At 41.0% G+C, this 18,450-nt stretch overlaps 1 protein-coding gene across 9 annotated transcripts in view; it reads right to left on the bottom strand.

The window, feature by feature from the left end:
- The window catches only part of CD226 (CD226 molecule), a 126,872-nt gene that overhangs the window by 75,607 nt on the left and 32,815 nt on the right, over nt 1–18,450 (bottom strand). For all 9 annotated transcript variants that reach the window (XM_055296788.2, XM_055296766.2, XM_055296759.2 and 6 more), the window contains 2 exons: nt 16,183–16,350; nt 15,555–15,890 (listed from right to left, as the gene is read on the bottom strand). In XM_055296788.2, coding sequence (XP_055152763.2) covers nt 15,555–15,890; nt 16,183–16,228 — 382 coding nt within the window. In that variant the 5' untranslated portion in view covers nt 16,229–16,350. The remainder of the gene's footprint in view (nt 1–15,554; nt 15,891–16,182; nt 16,351–18,450) is intronic.

The following is an 18,450-nucleotide window of genomic DNA, read 5'->3' as shown; positions in this document are numbered from 1 at the left end:
TGAGCAGCACACAGTGAAACATAACCACAAACATAAGAAAATAAAGCAATGACAGGAAGAAAAAAAAAACTGAGTAAAGAAGAAAAAAAAAAAACAGACAATAGAGATAGAACTGCTTTAATATTACAGTATCAGACATAGATTACAAAATAACTAAGTGTTCCAATTCTGGGAAAGATGGAGGTGTGTGCACTGCAAAACACAAATTAAGGTAGAGAGACAGACAGAACCATGAGTGAAACTTCGACAAAGCAAGTAGGTGGGGAGCAGTGTTCCAGCAATTTCTGAGCCAAAGCTCTGGCAGTTGTAATAGTTTTTTAAAATGTAAGTCCTGAATCTTCAAGAGGGGAAGAAATAAGAATAATGAAGAACACACTCGGAAGAAAATTCATCCTGAATGTGCCCCATCTGCTTTATCCCCACTTAAGCTGCCTTCGTTTAATTCTTTTTCATCTCTTGTCTGACTTATTCCCATCACCTGTGCATTAGTTTGCTAGGGCTGCCATAATAAAGTACCACAGACTGGATGGCTTAAACAACAGAAACTTATTTTATCGCAATTCTGCAGGCTAGAAACCCAAAATTCAGGTGCCAGCAGGGTTGATTCCTTTTGAGGCCTCTCTCCTTGGTTTCCAGATGACCCTCTGTGTCCTAATCTCCTCTTCTTATTTGGAAACCAGTCATATTGGATTAGATCCCGCCCCAATGACCTCATTTTAACTTAATTACCTCTTTAAAAACCTCATTTCCAAATAGTCACCTTCTGAGATATTAACAGTTGCGACTTCACCAAATAAAGTTGGGGACACAATTCTCCTGACTTGTCTTTCCTCTATTCTCTCTTACTTCCAATCTCTCTTCTAAACCCTGTCTGAGTGCTCTTTCTAACTGCAGACTAATCGGAATCCCTTGCCTAAAACCTAAAGTCAAAATATCTTAGAATAGTGTACACTTGTGACATGACACAACAATGTAATTAGAGGGAAGTAAAGCTCCTACTCCCAGCCCACTGCAAAGAAAATGCATCTAAGTAAGCACGTGGGTTTGCTGTGAACATGAAGTTCCAAATCAAGTGTTCTGAATGCCCCCTCTTCTAAGCAAAAATCTGGAGCTCCTGCTGATCACACATCAAATTTCTTTATCACCACTATCCACCTCTCCAAGTTTACCACCTGGCACCACTACCCACTTAAATTAGCTTTCACTCAGGCTTTATGATCCATCCTGCAATTCCCAAGCACACCAGCCTCATTTTGCTTCTGCGCCATTAGCATGATTTCCCTCCAGCAGGAATGCCATCCAACTAACAGCATGACCACTCTTCAATCCGTTATCTTCCCTCATGAGTAAGCTCTAGTGTCTTCTGATCTCTGAAGCTCCTTGAATGACCCCTTCCCTCACTCCAAAACCCTCCTTCCCACATGCACACACATACACTGTCACGACCCACTCCTACCTCCACCAATTCCCGTCCTCTGCACCCAAACAATGCAAGCATCAAGTCACACAGAGCCTTGAGCTTCAGATGAGGGACTGAGACATTTCTCCTATGTGCCTCCAATCTCACACAGGCCCAGCATATGACAGACATTCAATAAACGTTTATAGAATTAAAGAGGGGGGAATTGGGAAGGAGAAACTTGCAGCAGGGGAGCTTTCCTGGTGTGTAATTTGGAAAGACTGCTCTGGTGGCCTGCACCGTGGGGGCAGTATCCTCCCTCACTGCAGGGCCACAGGCCTCCCACTTTCTTGCCTGCTTTCGTGCCTCCTAGCTTCCTGCCTTCCTACCTCTACATCATCCTCCATGCTGTTGGTAGGGTCATGGCTCCCAATCATAGCCGACACGAGACTCTCACTATTTGAAAACTTTACTAACAACCAAATGAAGTCCAAAATCTGGACCTTCCACCCTCCGACCTTCCCCTAAGCCTCTGGCCAAATTTGTTTTTCTTGTGCCTCAAACACAAAGAGCACCTCCCTGGTATGTGATGTTTCTTGTGATGCACTTTCCTGTTTGAACTTCCTCCCTCTTCCTGCCAGCCCTTGTCTCCATTCAGTCAAATTACACCTAGATTTCCAGGCCATGGTTTCTCCAAACCGGAAGTAACCTCCGTCACCTCCCAACTCCCCAACCTTGCTTTAAGCTACTTTCCAAATTCCACCTTGCATTACAGTCACTTGGCCCATACGTTTACATGGCGTATAGGCATACATTCTTTCTTTTCCTCACAGCAAGCAATAATATCTATTCAACAGATTTAGATAAGATTTACACGGATTTTTAAATTACTGTTATCATCCTTCATCCAATAAAGCAGATTCAAATACCTCTGTGTCATTTGAGTAACAAGGTTTAGCCATTTTCCCTTTGGTTCAATTCTGCTATTTTCACTGAAAACAGAATAATCAGACCATGTTAAGAATGAAAATTCAAACACTGTGTCAGCACAAAGAAACACAATGCGAGTAGTCGAAAATATTTTCATCTTATTAAATGTTTGTTCTTTCCAGAAACATTTATAGGATTTAAAGAGAATAAAAGGAAGAAGTTACAAGCCCTATGTTAAGTATTCTTTATTTCACTTAAATGAGCAACTATGTTTCTTAAAAGATAATAAAGAGATATTTTGAGAAATCTGATGTCAGGAGTTAATGGGACTTTACAAAGGGTCTCTTTTGGGGACATATACTAACATTACCAATACAACAATTGAATTCTTTGGCTGTTTCTCAGATGAAAAAGGTATACATTCAACTAGAGCTTCCAGTTTGCAAAGAGAAATAAATGTATCCTATTAGTGAAATGAATTAGGTAAATGACCTAAAATTTGCTATAGTCTCAGGTTCTTTATATATCATGAAGGAAATGATCCTGTCCACACAGGATACACACACACACACACACACACACACACACACACACACCCCTTCCCTAAGCAATTCTGGAAATATCAGTATTGGTACCATATAGAATTTTATGTAGCTGGCCAAGAATTGGAACAAATATGTTCTTAAGAGCCTGTCTGCTAAAATGAGAATGTTAAGTTTCTTAGGATTCTGCTCATTAAATGGTGCACGTAAATGCTCCAAGAATTAATGCCCAGATTTTATTCTGTTTGGCCACGGTCATCAATGTGTGCAGATATGATGCACATAGCTATTTACAACACTAGTAGGTATGAATATTGTGTATTACACCTCCATCCTTGGAAGTCTTCTTATATCAGAATTCTACGAAACATGGCTCTTTCTCTTGAGGCAGATTACAAAGAAGACTTTTTTTAAAGTGTGATTTGGTTAAATAGCTGAAGTCAGGAAAAATTTTCTCACATTGAGAGTTATTGGATTGTGAATAATCTCTCAAGGGAAGTGCCAGAAGCCCCATCAACTGAGTTATTTAATTAAAACTGCTCAGGAGTAAGTAGAAGAGATGTTGCCTGAGGGAATAATTTCACACTGATCCCTGAAGGATTGACTTGATGGTCTTGAAATTCTTAACAGTTTCAAAGTCTTAAATGTCTTCAGAAATAGTCTCCTACCGTTTTCTCCAAGGAAAGAAAAAGCCATTCTGCCTGCAACCTCCTCTCCCTATAAAACCAAACAAAAACAAAAACCAGCAACAAAAACCATAACTTAGAAACCAGATCTTTTTATCAATGCTACCTAAACCATCACAGGACAGGATTAACTCAAAGAGAAAGCCACAGAGGAGCTCCAAGCATCAGTAAAAACTGAGAGCTTTACCAGCCAAGAGCTTTTGGACTTTCTTCAGTTGTTATTTTCTTTTTGTTTGCTTTTGAGTATCTCAAATCTCACATTTTTTATTTTATAAAATGCAATTTATAATCTTACTTTCAGTTAATAATATGATCTGTTCATGGGTAAATTCCCATAAGGCCTTTTTGAAGGTCACTCACACCTACTCGCTAATCCTATAAGGAAGTTTCCCAGAGCAAGTGCTAGAGAACAATGCCCACTATCTGTAGCTCTCAACCTTTGAAGTGAGGAATTTTTTAAAAGATCACAGAAGCCGAGATGGTCTGAGGAGGAGTCTCAACGTGTGTGGGCTGAACATGTTCCACAGTTATTTGACAGGCATTGAAGGCTCTAGGACACCAGCTCTTACTCATGTGTGAGGCCACAGTCCCCACGCTGCACTGGCACCCACACACCACCAACACCCATTCTGAAGAGGAAATGTATTCCTCACGTTGTGGTTGGCAGCCGCTTTCAGTGCTGGGTAAAGAGCTGTTGTGGTAAAGGTGTGAGTTGTCTTGATCACTGAGAGTTGAAGGAGGAAAAACCAAGAACTGTGTAGTTTCCAGCTATACTCACAGAATGTTCTGGGGTCACAGGAGAATCACCGTCCAAAGCTTCAGCTGTAGCCCATTCTCTATCAATTCAGCCAAGCATACCCCTACTCTACAATCATCTTGAAAATATAAATATCTACAATAAGAAGGGTACAGTTTCAAGTCTACATAGGTAGTATAAATAAACAAAATGGCTACACACAAAGATGGCAGCCAATTCCACTCCCTGCTCTGGCTTGCCTGAGTGCATTTGACAACAAGCCCAAAGTAAAAGTTTCCTCTGGATTTTGCTACAGCATTGAAGTGTCAAAGACTGGGGTGTCTCACGGGGCATAAAGGAGGTGAAGGAGGTAGAAAGAAACCCAGGCATCGAGACAGACAGAAAATATCACTCCCCAAAAACCCAAGCCTGTACCCGTGCCTGTACGCGAATTCCACTGTATCAGCCATTCGATTACTGAATTCAATTGTGTATATAAATTTAGTATTATCTTGCTTTAGAGAGTTTTTAAACTTTCTTTTTTTGATTTTTGATTACAGAGCTTTACCCGAAAGCCTGAGGGTTGATTCCCACAATGACATGTGTTCTTGCGCCTGCTCTTTGCTGGGCTTAGCACAGGGAAAGCCTGTCTATACAAACAACCTTGGCACACGTTCTGGTAACCATCCACTTTCAGTTTCCCATTTACTTCACCCTTGAGAAGTGCAGTGACCATAACCTTGCTTTCTGTGAGTCTTAAAATGTTTTTTATCATCTGCCTTCTTTATATACTATTTTATTTCATTACAGAGTGAGATTTTTAAGCCTTTAAAATGTTTCTGTTTCACCCCTTGTGGATTCCTTATAGGTACCATTTAGTATTTTTTTTCTTTAAATGAAAAACTGCTAAAATGTAACATTTTTTAGTCTTGCGTGTGTGCATGCATACACACACACATGGATATTTAAAACCTTTATGACTTATTTCTAAGCTCGCCAGAATGGGCCTGAAGAGAGAGCTTATGGCTTCATCCTCTAATCAGTTGATTTAAAACAACTTTTTTTCTTATTTCTCCATCTTACTTAAGAAAATTAAAAGTGATAGAGATACATACGATAGACAAAACTGAAAAAAGTCAACACAAGGACTAAAGAAGCTAGCAGGAATTGGTGACCCTTACAACAGGAGAATAAGAAAGACTCTTTCTCTGTGGCCTTCTTAACCTTGTTTGAAATTTCCTTTGACAGGCAATAGCCTTTCAGACCAAGTCTCCTCCTCCATCACTTTCACCTGCCATTAATAGATAGATAGTGTCGTTTTCATAAGTTTTCTTCCTTCCTTCTGAATTTGGGATAGGCAAAACAAAAGCCGAAATGAAAGTGTGCAAGTACCTTAAGATAGGTTGTAAAATACAATTGCATAGTGCATCTGGCTTCCCTTGCCTTTTGAAGCAGCAATTCAACATGTCAACCAAGCCAAGAATTGTAAACTGGAATAATTTGCATTAATTTGTTGATCAATTCTACGTGTTGGTTCAATTTTAGAGGTTTTTGTTGTTTTGTTGTTGGAGTCTTTTTGAACAATGAAAATTATCTTCCAAAGTAGGTTACACTGGAGCCAGAGCTATCTATTTTCTAGATAATTTTCTAAAGCAATTCTCCTGGAATAGTGCCTACTAATCTCTACATCCAGATTTTTCTGAGTTGCCTCCTTCAAGGTGAAGTTCAAATTCCACTTTTTCAGGAACTCTGCCCTGAATTTCCTAGGTAAAATAAATTATATCCTCTAGACTACAATTGGACTTATTTTTTTGCCTCAAATAATAATTTGTGATATACAACTTTTCTCTCTCCCAATATTCTGCATCCTATTTAGAGCTAAGATCCATGTCTTTCTATCTTCCACACCACTGAACATTACATTGCACATTGTAGATTCTCAGGAAAGACTTGATGAGTGAATTAATGGATAAGTGGGTTCAGCTCCTGAAATCAGCACACCCATTTATAAAAGCCAAATTTGAGACACTTCCCTCTCCCCAGCTTTAAATCAAATTTAAAGGCTGAGATTATACCCCAGCATTAGAAAAATGCTGGCCATGCTGGCCTCAACTAATATATAGGCCAGCATGATCTTTAGAATCCCTTTCTTCATAGGATTCCTCAGAACTGCCATCAATTCTGGAGCCCTTAATATTAAAGGAATCTCTTTAGTGCCACTAACCAGCAGATATACACAAGAATGAATGAAAACTTTGGCTGCTATGTCAGCTGCTGGGAACCTGGACAGAGAACACTTGGCCTTGAAGGGTGTAGAGATAAGAGCCTTCTAAGAATGAGCATGGATGGCATATAAGGAGCCTCATCCAACCTGGGAGAGAATGAGACTCTTAAAGAGAAACAGTGAGGAACATCTCTGTGCCCAGTTTGAGATAAATGGACTGGAATATGGGAGATCACAGAGTCAGCAAACATATGATACAGCCAATACAAAGTACCTGCATGTGTGGAGCAAGAAAATCTAACCCTCTACTATAAATGTGAGTTCTATGTGTCTTCTGCTCTCACATCAATAATTCACCTGTTCGCTTTCCTCTCCCTCCCATGACTCTCCCCCTCTTTTCTCTATGCCCTCTACATTCTTTAACATGAACACCTTCTTTAACACACTACAATGTGACCATCCTCCAAGCCACAAGCTATGACCTTAGACTCCTGCCCCCATCCACTGGTACTTTCTTAGTTAACCCTCTTGTTCACATGTGCAGGATGATCATTCAAATAACTTCAAATTAGATATTTTCAATCCTGGTTTGTTGTTCCATAATTTCAATTGTCAGCTGATCAAAGGCTACTTTACAATTTAATACACCTGAAACAGACTTATTTCCACTCTTGCTAGCCAAGTTGGTCTCTTAATTTCATATCTTTTTCACTAAAATCATCATTTTTTAGTCCTTGGATCATAAAAATTTGAAACCATTGCTGAAACTTACCTCTATCTGACCCCTAGGCCATATCAGAATGAAGATTTCATCCTTACCTTAGACCTCTGAACTGCTCAAAAATTGCAATTGCATCTCTTTTCACCACTAGAAATCAGTAGATTTGGCCAGGCGAGGTGGCCTATGCCTGTAATCCCAGCACTTTGGGAGGCTGAGGTGGGGTGGATTACCTGAGGTCAGGAGTTTGAGATCAGCCTGGCCAACATGGCAAAACCCCCGTCTCTACAAAAATACAAAAATTTGCTGGGTGTGGTGATGCAGGCCTGTAATCCCAGCTACTCAGGAGGCTGAGGCAGGAGAACCACTTGAACCCAGGAGGCAGAGGTTGCAATGAGCCGAGATCATGCCACTGCACTCCAGCCTGGGCAACAGAGTGAGACTCCATCTCAAAAAAGAAAAAGAAATCAGTAGATTTGAAAGAAATCTTCTAAAACATTTTGAGACAAATGGGAAATAAAACACCTGTATAAAGAAAACACCCTGACTATGAGCCTTAAAGACCCTTTCAGCCCTTCCTGATTCTATTCTATCCCCCACCTACCACGTTTCTGAACTTCGCTTTTCTTCATAGTTTTACCATGTTTGTATCTATAAATAACATATTGTTTAATTATGCATATTTCTAAAACCTTTAAAGAAAAGGAACCCTAGTCTACCTATTTTTTTTTTGTAACTTGCTCTTTCAACACAAAGTTCATGAGCTTCATCCACGTCGGTGAGCAAAGTGATAATTCACTCATTTTAGTGATGTAGAGTATCCTAATGTGTGAATAGATCAGTGTGCTTTTCTGTTCTACTGTTGATGGGTATTTGGGTTGTTACCAATTTTTTGCTATTGCAATCACTGTTACTATAAATAGTCAGGAATTTTCCCTATAGTGAGAGAACTCTTGGATACCAAACAGAGTAGAATTATTGGATCATAGGATTTGGGGTTTTTAACTAGCTAATGCCATATCATTTTCCAAAACAGGTATGATGGTTAATTTTACATGTCAATTTGAAGGGTGTTTTGGGATGAGATTAACATTTAAATTGGTGAATTTTGAATAAGCAGTTTGCCTCCATAATGTAGGTGAGCTTAATTCAACAAAAAGACCAGCCTCCCCAAGCAAGAGGGATTCTGCAGCAGATGACCTGGGCTTCATCTGTACCATCAGCTCTCCTGGGTCTGCAGCCTGCAAGCCCACACTGCAAATTTGAGCTTATCAGTCTCCATAATCGTATGATATAATTTGGCCATGTGCCCACCCAAATCTCATCTTGAGTTGTAGTTCCCATAACCCTCATGTGTCGTGAGAGAGACCAGGTGGAGATAATTGAATCATGGGGGTGGTTTCCCCCACCCTGTTCTCATGATAGTGAGTTAGTTCTCATGAGATCTGATGGTTTTATAAGGGGCTTCCCCCTGCTCTGGGCACTCATTCTTCTTCTCCCTGCTGCCATGTGAAGGACATATTTGCTTCCCCTTCCACCATGATTGTAAGTTTCCTGAGGCCTCCCCACCCATACTGAACTGTGAATCAATTAAACCTCTTCCCTTTATAAATTACCCTGTCTCAGGTATGTCTTTATTAGCAGCATGAAAATTGAGTAATACAGTAAATGAGTACAGCAGAGAGTGGAGGGTTGCTGTAAAGATATCCACAAGTGTGAAAGCAACTTTGGAACTGGGTAACAGGTAGAGGTTGGAAAAGTTTTGAGGGCTCAGAAGAAGACAGGAAAATGTGGGAAATTCGGAAACTTCTAGAAATTTGTTGAATGACATTGACCAAAATGCTGATAGTGATATAAACAATGAAGTCCAGGCTGAGGTGGTCTCAGATGGAGATGAGGAACTTGTTTGGAACTGGAGTAAAGGTCACTGTTGCTATGCAAAGAATTTGGTGGCATTTTGCCTCTGCCCCAGAGATCTGTGGAACTTTGAACTTGAGAGAGATAATTTAGGGTATCTGGCAGAAGAAACTTCTAAGGGGCAAAGCATTCAAGAGGAAGCAGAGCATAAAAAATTTGGAAAATTTGCAGCCTGATGATGCAACAGAAAAGAAAAACATTTTCTGGGAAGAAATTCCAGCCAGCTGCAGGAATTTGCATAAGTAATGAAGAGCCAAATGTAAATCACCAAGACAATGGGGAAAATGTCTCCAAGGCATGTCAGAGACCTTCATGGCAGCCCCTTTCATCATAGGCCCAGAGGCCTAGAAGGGAAAAGTGATTTCCTGGGCCAAGCCTAAGACCCCCTGCTCTATGCAGCCTCAGGACTGCATATGGTGCCCTATGTCCCAGCCATGGCTAAAAGGGGCCAACATACAGCTCAGGCTGTTGCTTCAGAGGGTGCAAGCCCCAAGCCTCGACAGCTTACACGTGGTGTTGGGCCTGCGGGTGCACAGAAGTCAAGAACTGTGGTTTGGGAATCTCTGCCTAGATTTCAGAAAATGTACAGAAACACCTGGGTATTCATTCAGAAGTTGCTGCAAGGGCAGAGCCCTCATGGAAGACCTCTGCTAGGGCACTGCAGCAAGGAAATGTGGGGTTGGAGCCCCCACACAGAATCCCCACTGGGGCACTGCCTAGTAGAGCTGTGAGAAGAGGGCCACCATCCTTCAGACCCCACAATCTGAATCTGATCCACAGACAGCTTGCATCATGCACCTGGAGAAGCCACAGACACTCAACACCAGCCTGTGAAAGCAGCCAAGAGGGGAGGCTGTACCCTGCATAGCCAGAGGGGTGGAGCTGCCCAAGACCATGTGTGCCCACCCCCTGCATCAGCATGCCCAGGATATGGGACATGGAGTCAAAGGAGATCATTTTGGAACTTGAAGTTTTAATGATTGCCCTACAAGATTTCAGACTTGCATGGGGCTAGTAGCCCCTTTGTTTTGGCCAATTTCTCTCATTTGGAATTGGTGTATTTACCCAATGCCTGTACCCCCCCTTGTATCTAGGAAGTAACTAACTTGCTTTTGATTTTACAGGCTCATAGGCGGAAGGTACTTGCCTTGTCTCAGATGAGACTTTGGACTGTGGACTTTCAGTTAATGCTGGAAAGAGTTAAGACTTTGGGGGACTGTTGAAAGGGTATGGTTGTATTTTGAAATGTGAGGGCGTGAGATTTCGGAGGGGCCAGGGGCAAAATGATATAGTTTGGCTGTTTCCCCACCCAAATCTCATCTTGAATTGTAGTTCCCATAATCCCCAGGTATTGTGGGAGGGACGTGGTGGGAGGTAGTTGAATCATGGGGCCTGTTACCCTCATGCTGTTCTGGTGACAGTGAGTGAATTCTCACAAAATCTGATGGTTTCATAAAGGGCTTTTCCCCCACGTCACTCTGCACTTCTCCTTCCTGCTGCCATGTGAAGAAGGACATGTTTGCTTCCCTTTTCACCATGATTGTACGTTTCCTGAGGCCTCCCCAGCCATACTGAACTGTGAGTCAATTAAACATCTTTCCCTTATAAATTACCCAGTCTTAAGTATTTCTTCATAGCAGTGTGAGAATAGACTAATACATCATGTGAGCCAATTTCTCATAATAAATCTCCATGTATATACACATTGGTTCTCTTTCTCTGGAGAAGCCTGACTAAAATAATAGAGATATCAATTAATCCTCCTGCTAGCAGTATGTAAGGGTTCCAATCTATAGATGCCTATTTGCTTCCCTTGCCTGCAAACTCTTACTCTCCTACAAGGCTGCAGCTAGTGTAATCTTTCAGGTGGTGAAAGAAAAATCTGGTTTTATTTTGCGCCTCTCTCTAAAAACTATTCAGAGATGTCCCCTGGTCTGCATTACAGACGGATGTCAAAATTCCATTAGGCACATCAATAACTTTTCAGGTTTATTTCTGACATTCTGCTGCCCTGGTGAGCTGCAACTCCTTTTTCAAGCACAGAATCTACTATATTAAAGCTTTTCCTGAGACTCTAAAGTATCATAAGCTGAGCCCCTTTTCTGGTGCAGGCAGGGAGAGAGTCTCACTCTCACAGTGTCTTCCTTTCCTGGGAGGCTGCCTCTCAGGCCACCTCTGTGGGTGTAGAGGGCCTCAGAGCCCAGGTTGAGAACCACATCTTATCCAAACCCAGTGCCCTAGTCAGAGAGGGCCACGATCTGCCTCCTGCATGAACTTTACACCTCCACTGTGCCCTTCTTTAAGCCATCAGTACCCCCAGGACACTCTTCCCTCTCTGTCTTCTCTCTTCCCCAGACCCCGGCTTCTGTAATTAAAATATTCCTTCCAATTCTTCAAGGTCCAGCACGACTTTTCTCTACCATGGCCCTCCCTGGTTCATTCTGCTGGAGTTAAGGTCTCTGGCTCTTCAGAAAAATCAACTGTGGTCACTCTGGTGCTGTCACTTGGCAGCTCGACAACCTTGGACAAGTGAGTCTACCACCCTGAACCTCTGTCTTCTGTTGTATCACGGGAACACATTACCTCCCTATGGTTCTTCATAAGGATTAAATGAAATGACAGTTGCGGCCTACAGAGCAGGTACCCTGTAAACACTAGGTGGCAGAGCATTCTGAGTGGGTCACTCATTTTGGGGGTATTTCTGTAAATGCAACTATATTTGCTTTAACTGACTAATAAAGCCAGAGACACGTAGGTGACAGTATTTTCTCCATGACCTCATAAACTCTGCTAGAAGGGGCTACCTTGAAAATGTTGTCCCCCAAGTCATCTCTGCATATTTTCTCACAAACTAGGTGAAAACAAATGCATTTATTCTTACCATCAGAGTCTCTAAAACAATTGCTAATGAAGAAATGCCTGTTCTGGAAATAACACATATTTTCAAATAACTTTGTATTAGTAGTACCATTTATTCAGAATAAGCTGTCCCGTTTGCTCTTAAACTCTAGGCTGAAAGCTGGAGGGGGGTAGCATCGATAGGAGGTACAATGGCCAAGGTCTCCTTCTTCAAGGGCCCTGGTGGGTTCCCATGTTCCCCAGGCTGACAGTTACATCAATTTGCAACTTTATCTGCTGGGACATATGTGAAACTTAGGACCTTGGAAAGACCACTAGACCTCACTGCACTTCAATGTCATCACCTGTAAAATCAGGCAATACAAATGTTCAAGTTCACACAGGAGATTCAAGGAGGAAGTCTATGAAGATCCAGACTATGTAAAATTCCGCAAATAATAAGCTATCAATAAATAGCAAAACTCAACATATTTACAGAGCATAGGGCCCAACTCCTTCATCCTCCTGAAGTTCTTACAATCTATTATACAAACTAGGATTTCTAGATTCTAAGTCTGATTTTTTTAATATTTAATGTATTTTCAACTCCCCCTTTACAGTATACAAAAGTACAATATTTGCAATCCCAGTATGTTGTTACTAAAGTACATAAGAAAATTTTAAGCACACCTAAGGTTAATTTTGAAATACAACTAATATTTTTTTAAACTCACTATCATTCTTAGTTTAAAAAAGTGAAGCTCTCAAACTCTCAAAATAGGGTAGAATGCCCTCACTAGCCCATTGCATCAATCTGCTCTTTAAAATATAAATGATCAAAACAAGGGCAATGGATCATGGCTAAGGATACCATCATGAAGAATTCAAACTAGATGGACAGCTGGTATTCCTTCCTCTGACTGATAACTGACTGAAAATCTCCACATTGTATTTTTTTAAGCCCCATGAAGGGGAGAGCTCTCTTTTCCTAACCTCAAAAACTAGCAGTAACGACAAATCTGGATGAAACCAACAGGAAGTATTCCTAAGACCGTTCATATGTGATGTTAAAAATCCTACCTTTGCATAACAACCATCATTTAGTTCTCTACAAGTTAGCTCCATCCTCTATCCTGAAAGGTCAAGCTGTTTTCAGTTGGTTGTCCTGTGACAGAAACCAAAACAGCTAATTTGGAACCCAAACTTTAAAGGCGCACCACACAAGGCAGCAGTGGGGAGTGCATCCTGTTCTAGCTTTGGTGGCTCAGGCCTTGTTTCCAATGGCTCACTCTATGTTAAAAGCTTTGCCAATCTTCTGCTTCGCCTGCCTGACTGATTTAAAGTGAACTACACAGTAAAAACTTCCAAGCAGGATTTAACAGATGTCTACATACAACAGCAAATGAGGACTTATATGGTGAAATGGAGTCTTTAATAAATAAACATTTAACTAAAGAAACATTGCAATTTGACACTCTATAAGCCTCAGCTATATACACAAAATTAGTCTTCACCCTAGCTACACCTAAAGAGAAAGGGAAAACTAAATATATGAAGACGTTTCTTATCTCCTGACCATTTGATATTCCTCATATAATTCTGTAATTGTTCTTTTAGAGCATAGATCCCTTAAAAATAAAGCACTATTATGTCAGATGTCATAAAATGTTCTTCTCTGTACAGCCATGAGTATAATTTGAGAGACACCACACAAGAAACACACATCTCCAAAAATATTCCCTTCTTTAGATTCTCACTAATATCTGAAAATTTCATTATTAGTCCTTTTGGATCACAAGCATAGGAAATAATAATAAGATGTCTCATTCTCTGACTACCATGGGCCGAGTTCTTTAAATATATCATCCCTCAGCCATTCAACAAGTCGAATGGTACTACCAACCCAATTTCCTCTTCAAGAACCTGAGATTCAGAGGGATCCAGCAACTAACACCAGGTTGATGGAAAGTGATGACTATAAACCCAAGTGTTTCCAATATACTACAACCAGTTCATGTAGTCATCACTAGAAAGACAAAACCACAATCTCTGGTAGATAAAGCAAAAAACACTCCAAGGGATCATTGGGTTCTTTCTGACACCACAGCTCACAATTTATGAAGAAAGTGTCCTCTCTAGCTAAACCTGGATGAGGTGAAAGATAGAGCCAGGGCCAAGCTTGGTGGTTCATGCCAGTAATCCTGGCACTTTGGGAGGCCAAGGCAGTTGGATCACTTGAACTCAGGGGTCCAAGACCAGCCTGGGCAACATGTTGAAACCTCATCTCTACAAAAAAATACAACAATTGGCCTGGCATGGTGTATTAGTCCATTTTCACGCTGCTGATGAAGATATTCCCAAGACTGGGTAACTTACAAAAGAAAGAGGTTTAATTGGACTTACGGCACCACATGTCTGGGGAAGCCTCACAATCAAGGTGGAAGGCAAGCAGAGCAAGTCATGTCTTACACGGATGGCAGCAGGCAAACAGAGAGAGCTTGTGCAGGGGAACTCCTCTTTTTTTAAACCATCAGATCTTGTGAGACTTATGCACTATCATGAGGACAGCATGGGAAAGACTTGCCCCCATGATTCAATTACCTCCCACCAGGTTCCTCCCACAACACATGGGAATTCAAGATGAGATTTGGGTGGGGAGACAGCCAAACCATATCACGTGATGGTGCACACCTGTAGTCCCAGCTACTTGCGGGGCTGAAGTAGGAGAATTGCTTGAGCCCAGGAGCTGGAGGTTGCAGTGAGCCAAGATCATGCTACTGTACTCCAGCCTGGGTGGCAAAGTGAGACTATGTCAAAAAAAAAAAAAAAGGAAGGAAGGAAGGGAGTGAGGGAGGGAAAGAGGGAGGAAAGAAAGAAAGAAAGAAGAAAGAAATAAAGAGAGAGAGAGAGAGAGAAAGAAAAAAAGAAAGAAAAGAAAGAAGAAAGAAAGAAAGGAAAGAGAGAAAAAGAAAGAAAGAAAGAAGGAAAGAAAGAAAAGAAAAGAAAGAAAGAAAAAGAAAGAAAGAAAGAAAGAAAGAAAAGAAAAGAAAAGAAAAGAAAAGAAAAGAAAAGAAAAGAAAAGTAAAGAAAGGAAACGAAAGGAAAGAAAAGAAAAGAAAAGAGAAAAGAAAAGAAACAAACTTAGATTTGGTACTGTAGGAAGAACCTTGAACACCCAGGGGTTGATGTGGGTGCTGAGTGTCCAGCAGAAGGGAACGGTGCTGTGTCACTGTGATAAAGCCCTGAAAGGATCCGGAACCCATGTGTTGCCAACATCAGTTTAATCAAGGCTCAGGTTACCATTAAGACAACATAAAACCTGTGCTTTCTCCTACTACATTCAAATTTGAAAGGCACTTCTACTTGGACACAACAGCACAGTCAGAAAAATGAAACAGACTCCCAAGATTGCTCCTTCAAAGCAGTAGCAACAAAGCATCTAGAAATGGAATTGGAGAATGCCACAGAAATATGAGAAGACATTCTATAGCTTCTACTTGGGCTTTATAGAAACAAATGTTGTAGGTGGATAAAAATGAATTAAAAAAAAAAACTTGCCCTTACCTGACTGAACCACCTGTATCACCTTCTGCCAAGTTCCCTGTGGGTAAGTGTAAAGAGAGCAGGAATAGTAGCCAACATCATCTTCAGAGGCATTCCGAAAGAAAAGAGTCATGTTGTTGGAAGCCATCGTTGAATTCAAAAAGTAAACCCTCTCAGCATAGGGCTTCCTTATGACCATGCCATGAGTAGGGCTGAAAATGGCTATGGAATCCTTCTCGGTCCCGATCTTGAACCACTCCACCTGTGTTAAGATGCCCATTGATGGATACACACATTCTAGAGACATGTTCTTGGTAAAGGGAACTGATGTATGCCAAAGCACCTCTTCACATAGAGCTGAAATATACAACATCACATTAATTCTGTTAGCCTTGATGACGGAAACACCAAATCCATATCTTAAGCTTTTGAAGACCTAGTGCACTGAGATCACAGTAAAGGTTGACAGTTTCTGCCTTCGTCTAAAAAGGTGTCCTGCTGATAATTGGAAAATGTAACTTTTAGTTTTTCTGAACAAGTGAGAAATTATCCTAGCCAACTAAAGAGCATTGTAAATTCTGAATATGCCATACTGTATGAACAAAAACAGGACAAAAATTTTAAATGAAGATATAAAGATCATCTTTACCTCTGTAAACATGAAGAAGAGCCAAAAGTAAAGTAGGATAATCCATCTCTGGAAACTATTTGAAAGGCTGGTCTATTAAAAAAAAATTGCTTTTTATATGTGACATGCAGATCCCCGGCACAATGCAGTTTCCTTCCTCTCAGATGTTATCAGTCGTGTCTTCTTTTTCTAAAGTGTGAACACAGGAAAAAGGCCTTAGCTTAAAAGACAGGTTTGCTCTCGTATGAGGATGGGCAGATTGGAGTTACTTCTCTCTCGGGGAACCAGTCGGCTTATTTTCAGGCTTTCATTTTCTACAAGGAGTCATTCATTCAACAAACATGTGCTGCATGCATTCTCTGTGCCTAACTCTGCTGTAGGCAATGAGGATGCAATAATACAAAAAATATATATCTATATTGTCATGATAGAACTTACATTCTATGGGGAGGAGGCAGAAACTAAAATAAAGATGTAAAAATATAAATAATAAGTGAAAGGTGGTGCATGCATGGAGCAGAGAAGTCCTCACTGAGAGCATAAGATGAGGCAGAGGCTGAAGTGGGTGGAGGGAGCCTACGCCCAGCGCTGACAACCCATCCTGTGGCCTTCCTTTCACCTCTTCCTCCTTGCTGATCTCAGGCATTTGCTTTGGTGAGGACCAAAAAACAGATCAAAAGCCCATGAGATACAAAAGTATGGTGGCCCAGGGTATATGCAGATCTACCATTATGAGAGATTTAACCTTAGATTTTGAAATAATTATAGAGTCACAAGAAGTCACAAAGAGAGTACAGAGAGGTCCCTGCCCCCAGGTTCTGCCAGGGGTCATATCTTACATAATTATAGTACAATATCAAAACAGGATGCATTTTTCAGATTCATCATTGCTCTCTTCTTTCTCTTATAAAATACAAGTTCCAATTCTTAAGAACTTGTTAGGAACATACCAGCATGTCATTATAAAAAGTATACCCCTATAAAAAGAGGAATTGTATAAATGCATTTGACCCTGGTAAGAGTGTCAAAATAGAGGATGAGTAAAACTTGGGAAAAGTAGGAGCAGAAACCACTGAAGACAATTTTATCTAATGCCAACCCTGAACTTTGTGACTCAGTCTCAAAGTGTATAAGCAAGTGTCAACCACTCAGCGTGAGTATCTAATGTGGGAACTTTCTCAGGGGACATAAAATCAACAATGTAACGATAATCAGAATGAAATTGTAATGTGTACATATAATCAAGCATGGTGTCACCTTGTGTTTACATGGCATTATATTTTCTAAAAGCTTTCACATCTATGATATTATTTGTGCCTCTAGTTGTTTTGTGATGTAGTCAAAAGAGGTATCTGTTACCTCTGTTTTGTAAATAAGTCAATCCAACAATTCCTCCAAATTTTACTGAGCTATGCCGGGTCCTCTGCTTAGTCCCTTGGAAATACAATCATAAAGAGGACACATCTCTGCTCTCAGGTTATGCATAATATAGCGGGTCATATCAATTTTAAAAGCAATTTATTATAGCAAAACATGATCATCTCTATACAAGTCATTTGCTAAGTTTTATGAAAGCCAGAGAGAGAACAAATCATTCTAATAGATTGTGGAAAAGGTTTTTTTTTCCCAAAGGAAAAAGTGGGAGAAAGACAGAGACGTGACAATGCGGGTGTTTCAGGAAATGGTGTGACTACAGTCTAGTGGGTGGAGAAGTGACCGAAAATGAGACTGAGTCTGGATTGAAAAGTGACCCGAGTGACACACACAAAGGAACTGAAACGTAGCAATCAGAAACCGTGGTGTCATGCTAACTTCTGTAACTCCAGCACCCAGCACAATTCCTCAGGCAAAGTGGGCTCTCAGTAACGCCTGTGACGTTAACACATCCCTGACAGGAACACGGAGCCGCCGAGGCGCTGATGGAGGAAGCGGTGCACACAACTTCGCATTTTGGAAAGATAATCTTGGTCACTGCACAGAACAAACTGGAGTGGCAAGGACATGGAAGACTTCCATCAGAGTTGGAAAAATTAATTTCATCTATTATGTCCTAATGACAAGATCTTCTCCTGACAGGCACCAGCAAAAATGAAACTACAAATCCCGGGCTAAACCAAGTCCAGAGAATTCCTGAGGTCCTCAGGACAGGGTCCCCCTAAGTACCCCTCCTGCACTCATATCTTCTGCCTCAGACCTGTGTCCCTTCACACACAAACACACACATGGATACATGCACACACTGACACACTCCCACGCTCAAATGCATGAACCCACACATGCTGTCTCCCA

The sequence above is a fragment of the Symphalangus syndactylus genome, chromosome 1 (genome assembly GCF_028878055.3).
Source record: "Symphalangus syndactylus isolate Jambi chromosome 1, NHGRI_mSymSyn1-v2.1_pri, whole genome shotgun sequence".
NCBI classification, from domain to species: domain Eukaryota; kingdom Metazoa; phylum Chordata; class Mammalia; order Primates; family Hylobatidae; genus Symphalangus; species Symphalangus syndactylus.
Note: the sequence above shows the minus strand (reverse complement) of the source record. Positions and strands in the feature narration are given on the sequence as shown.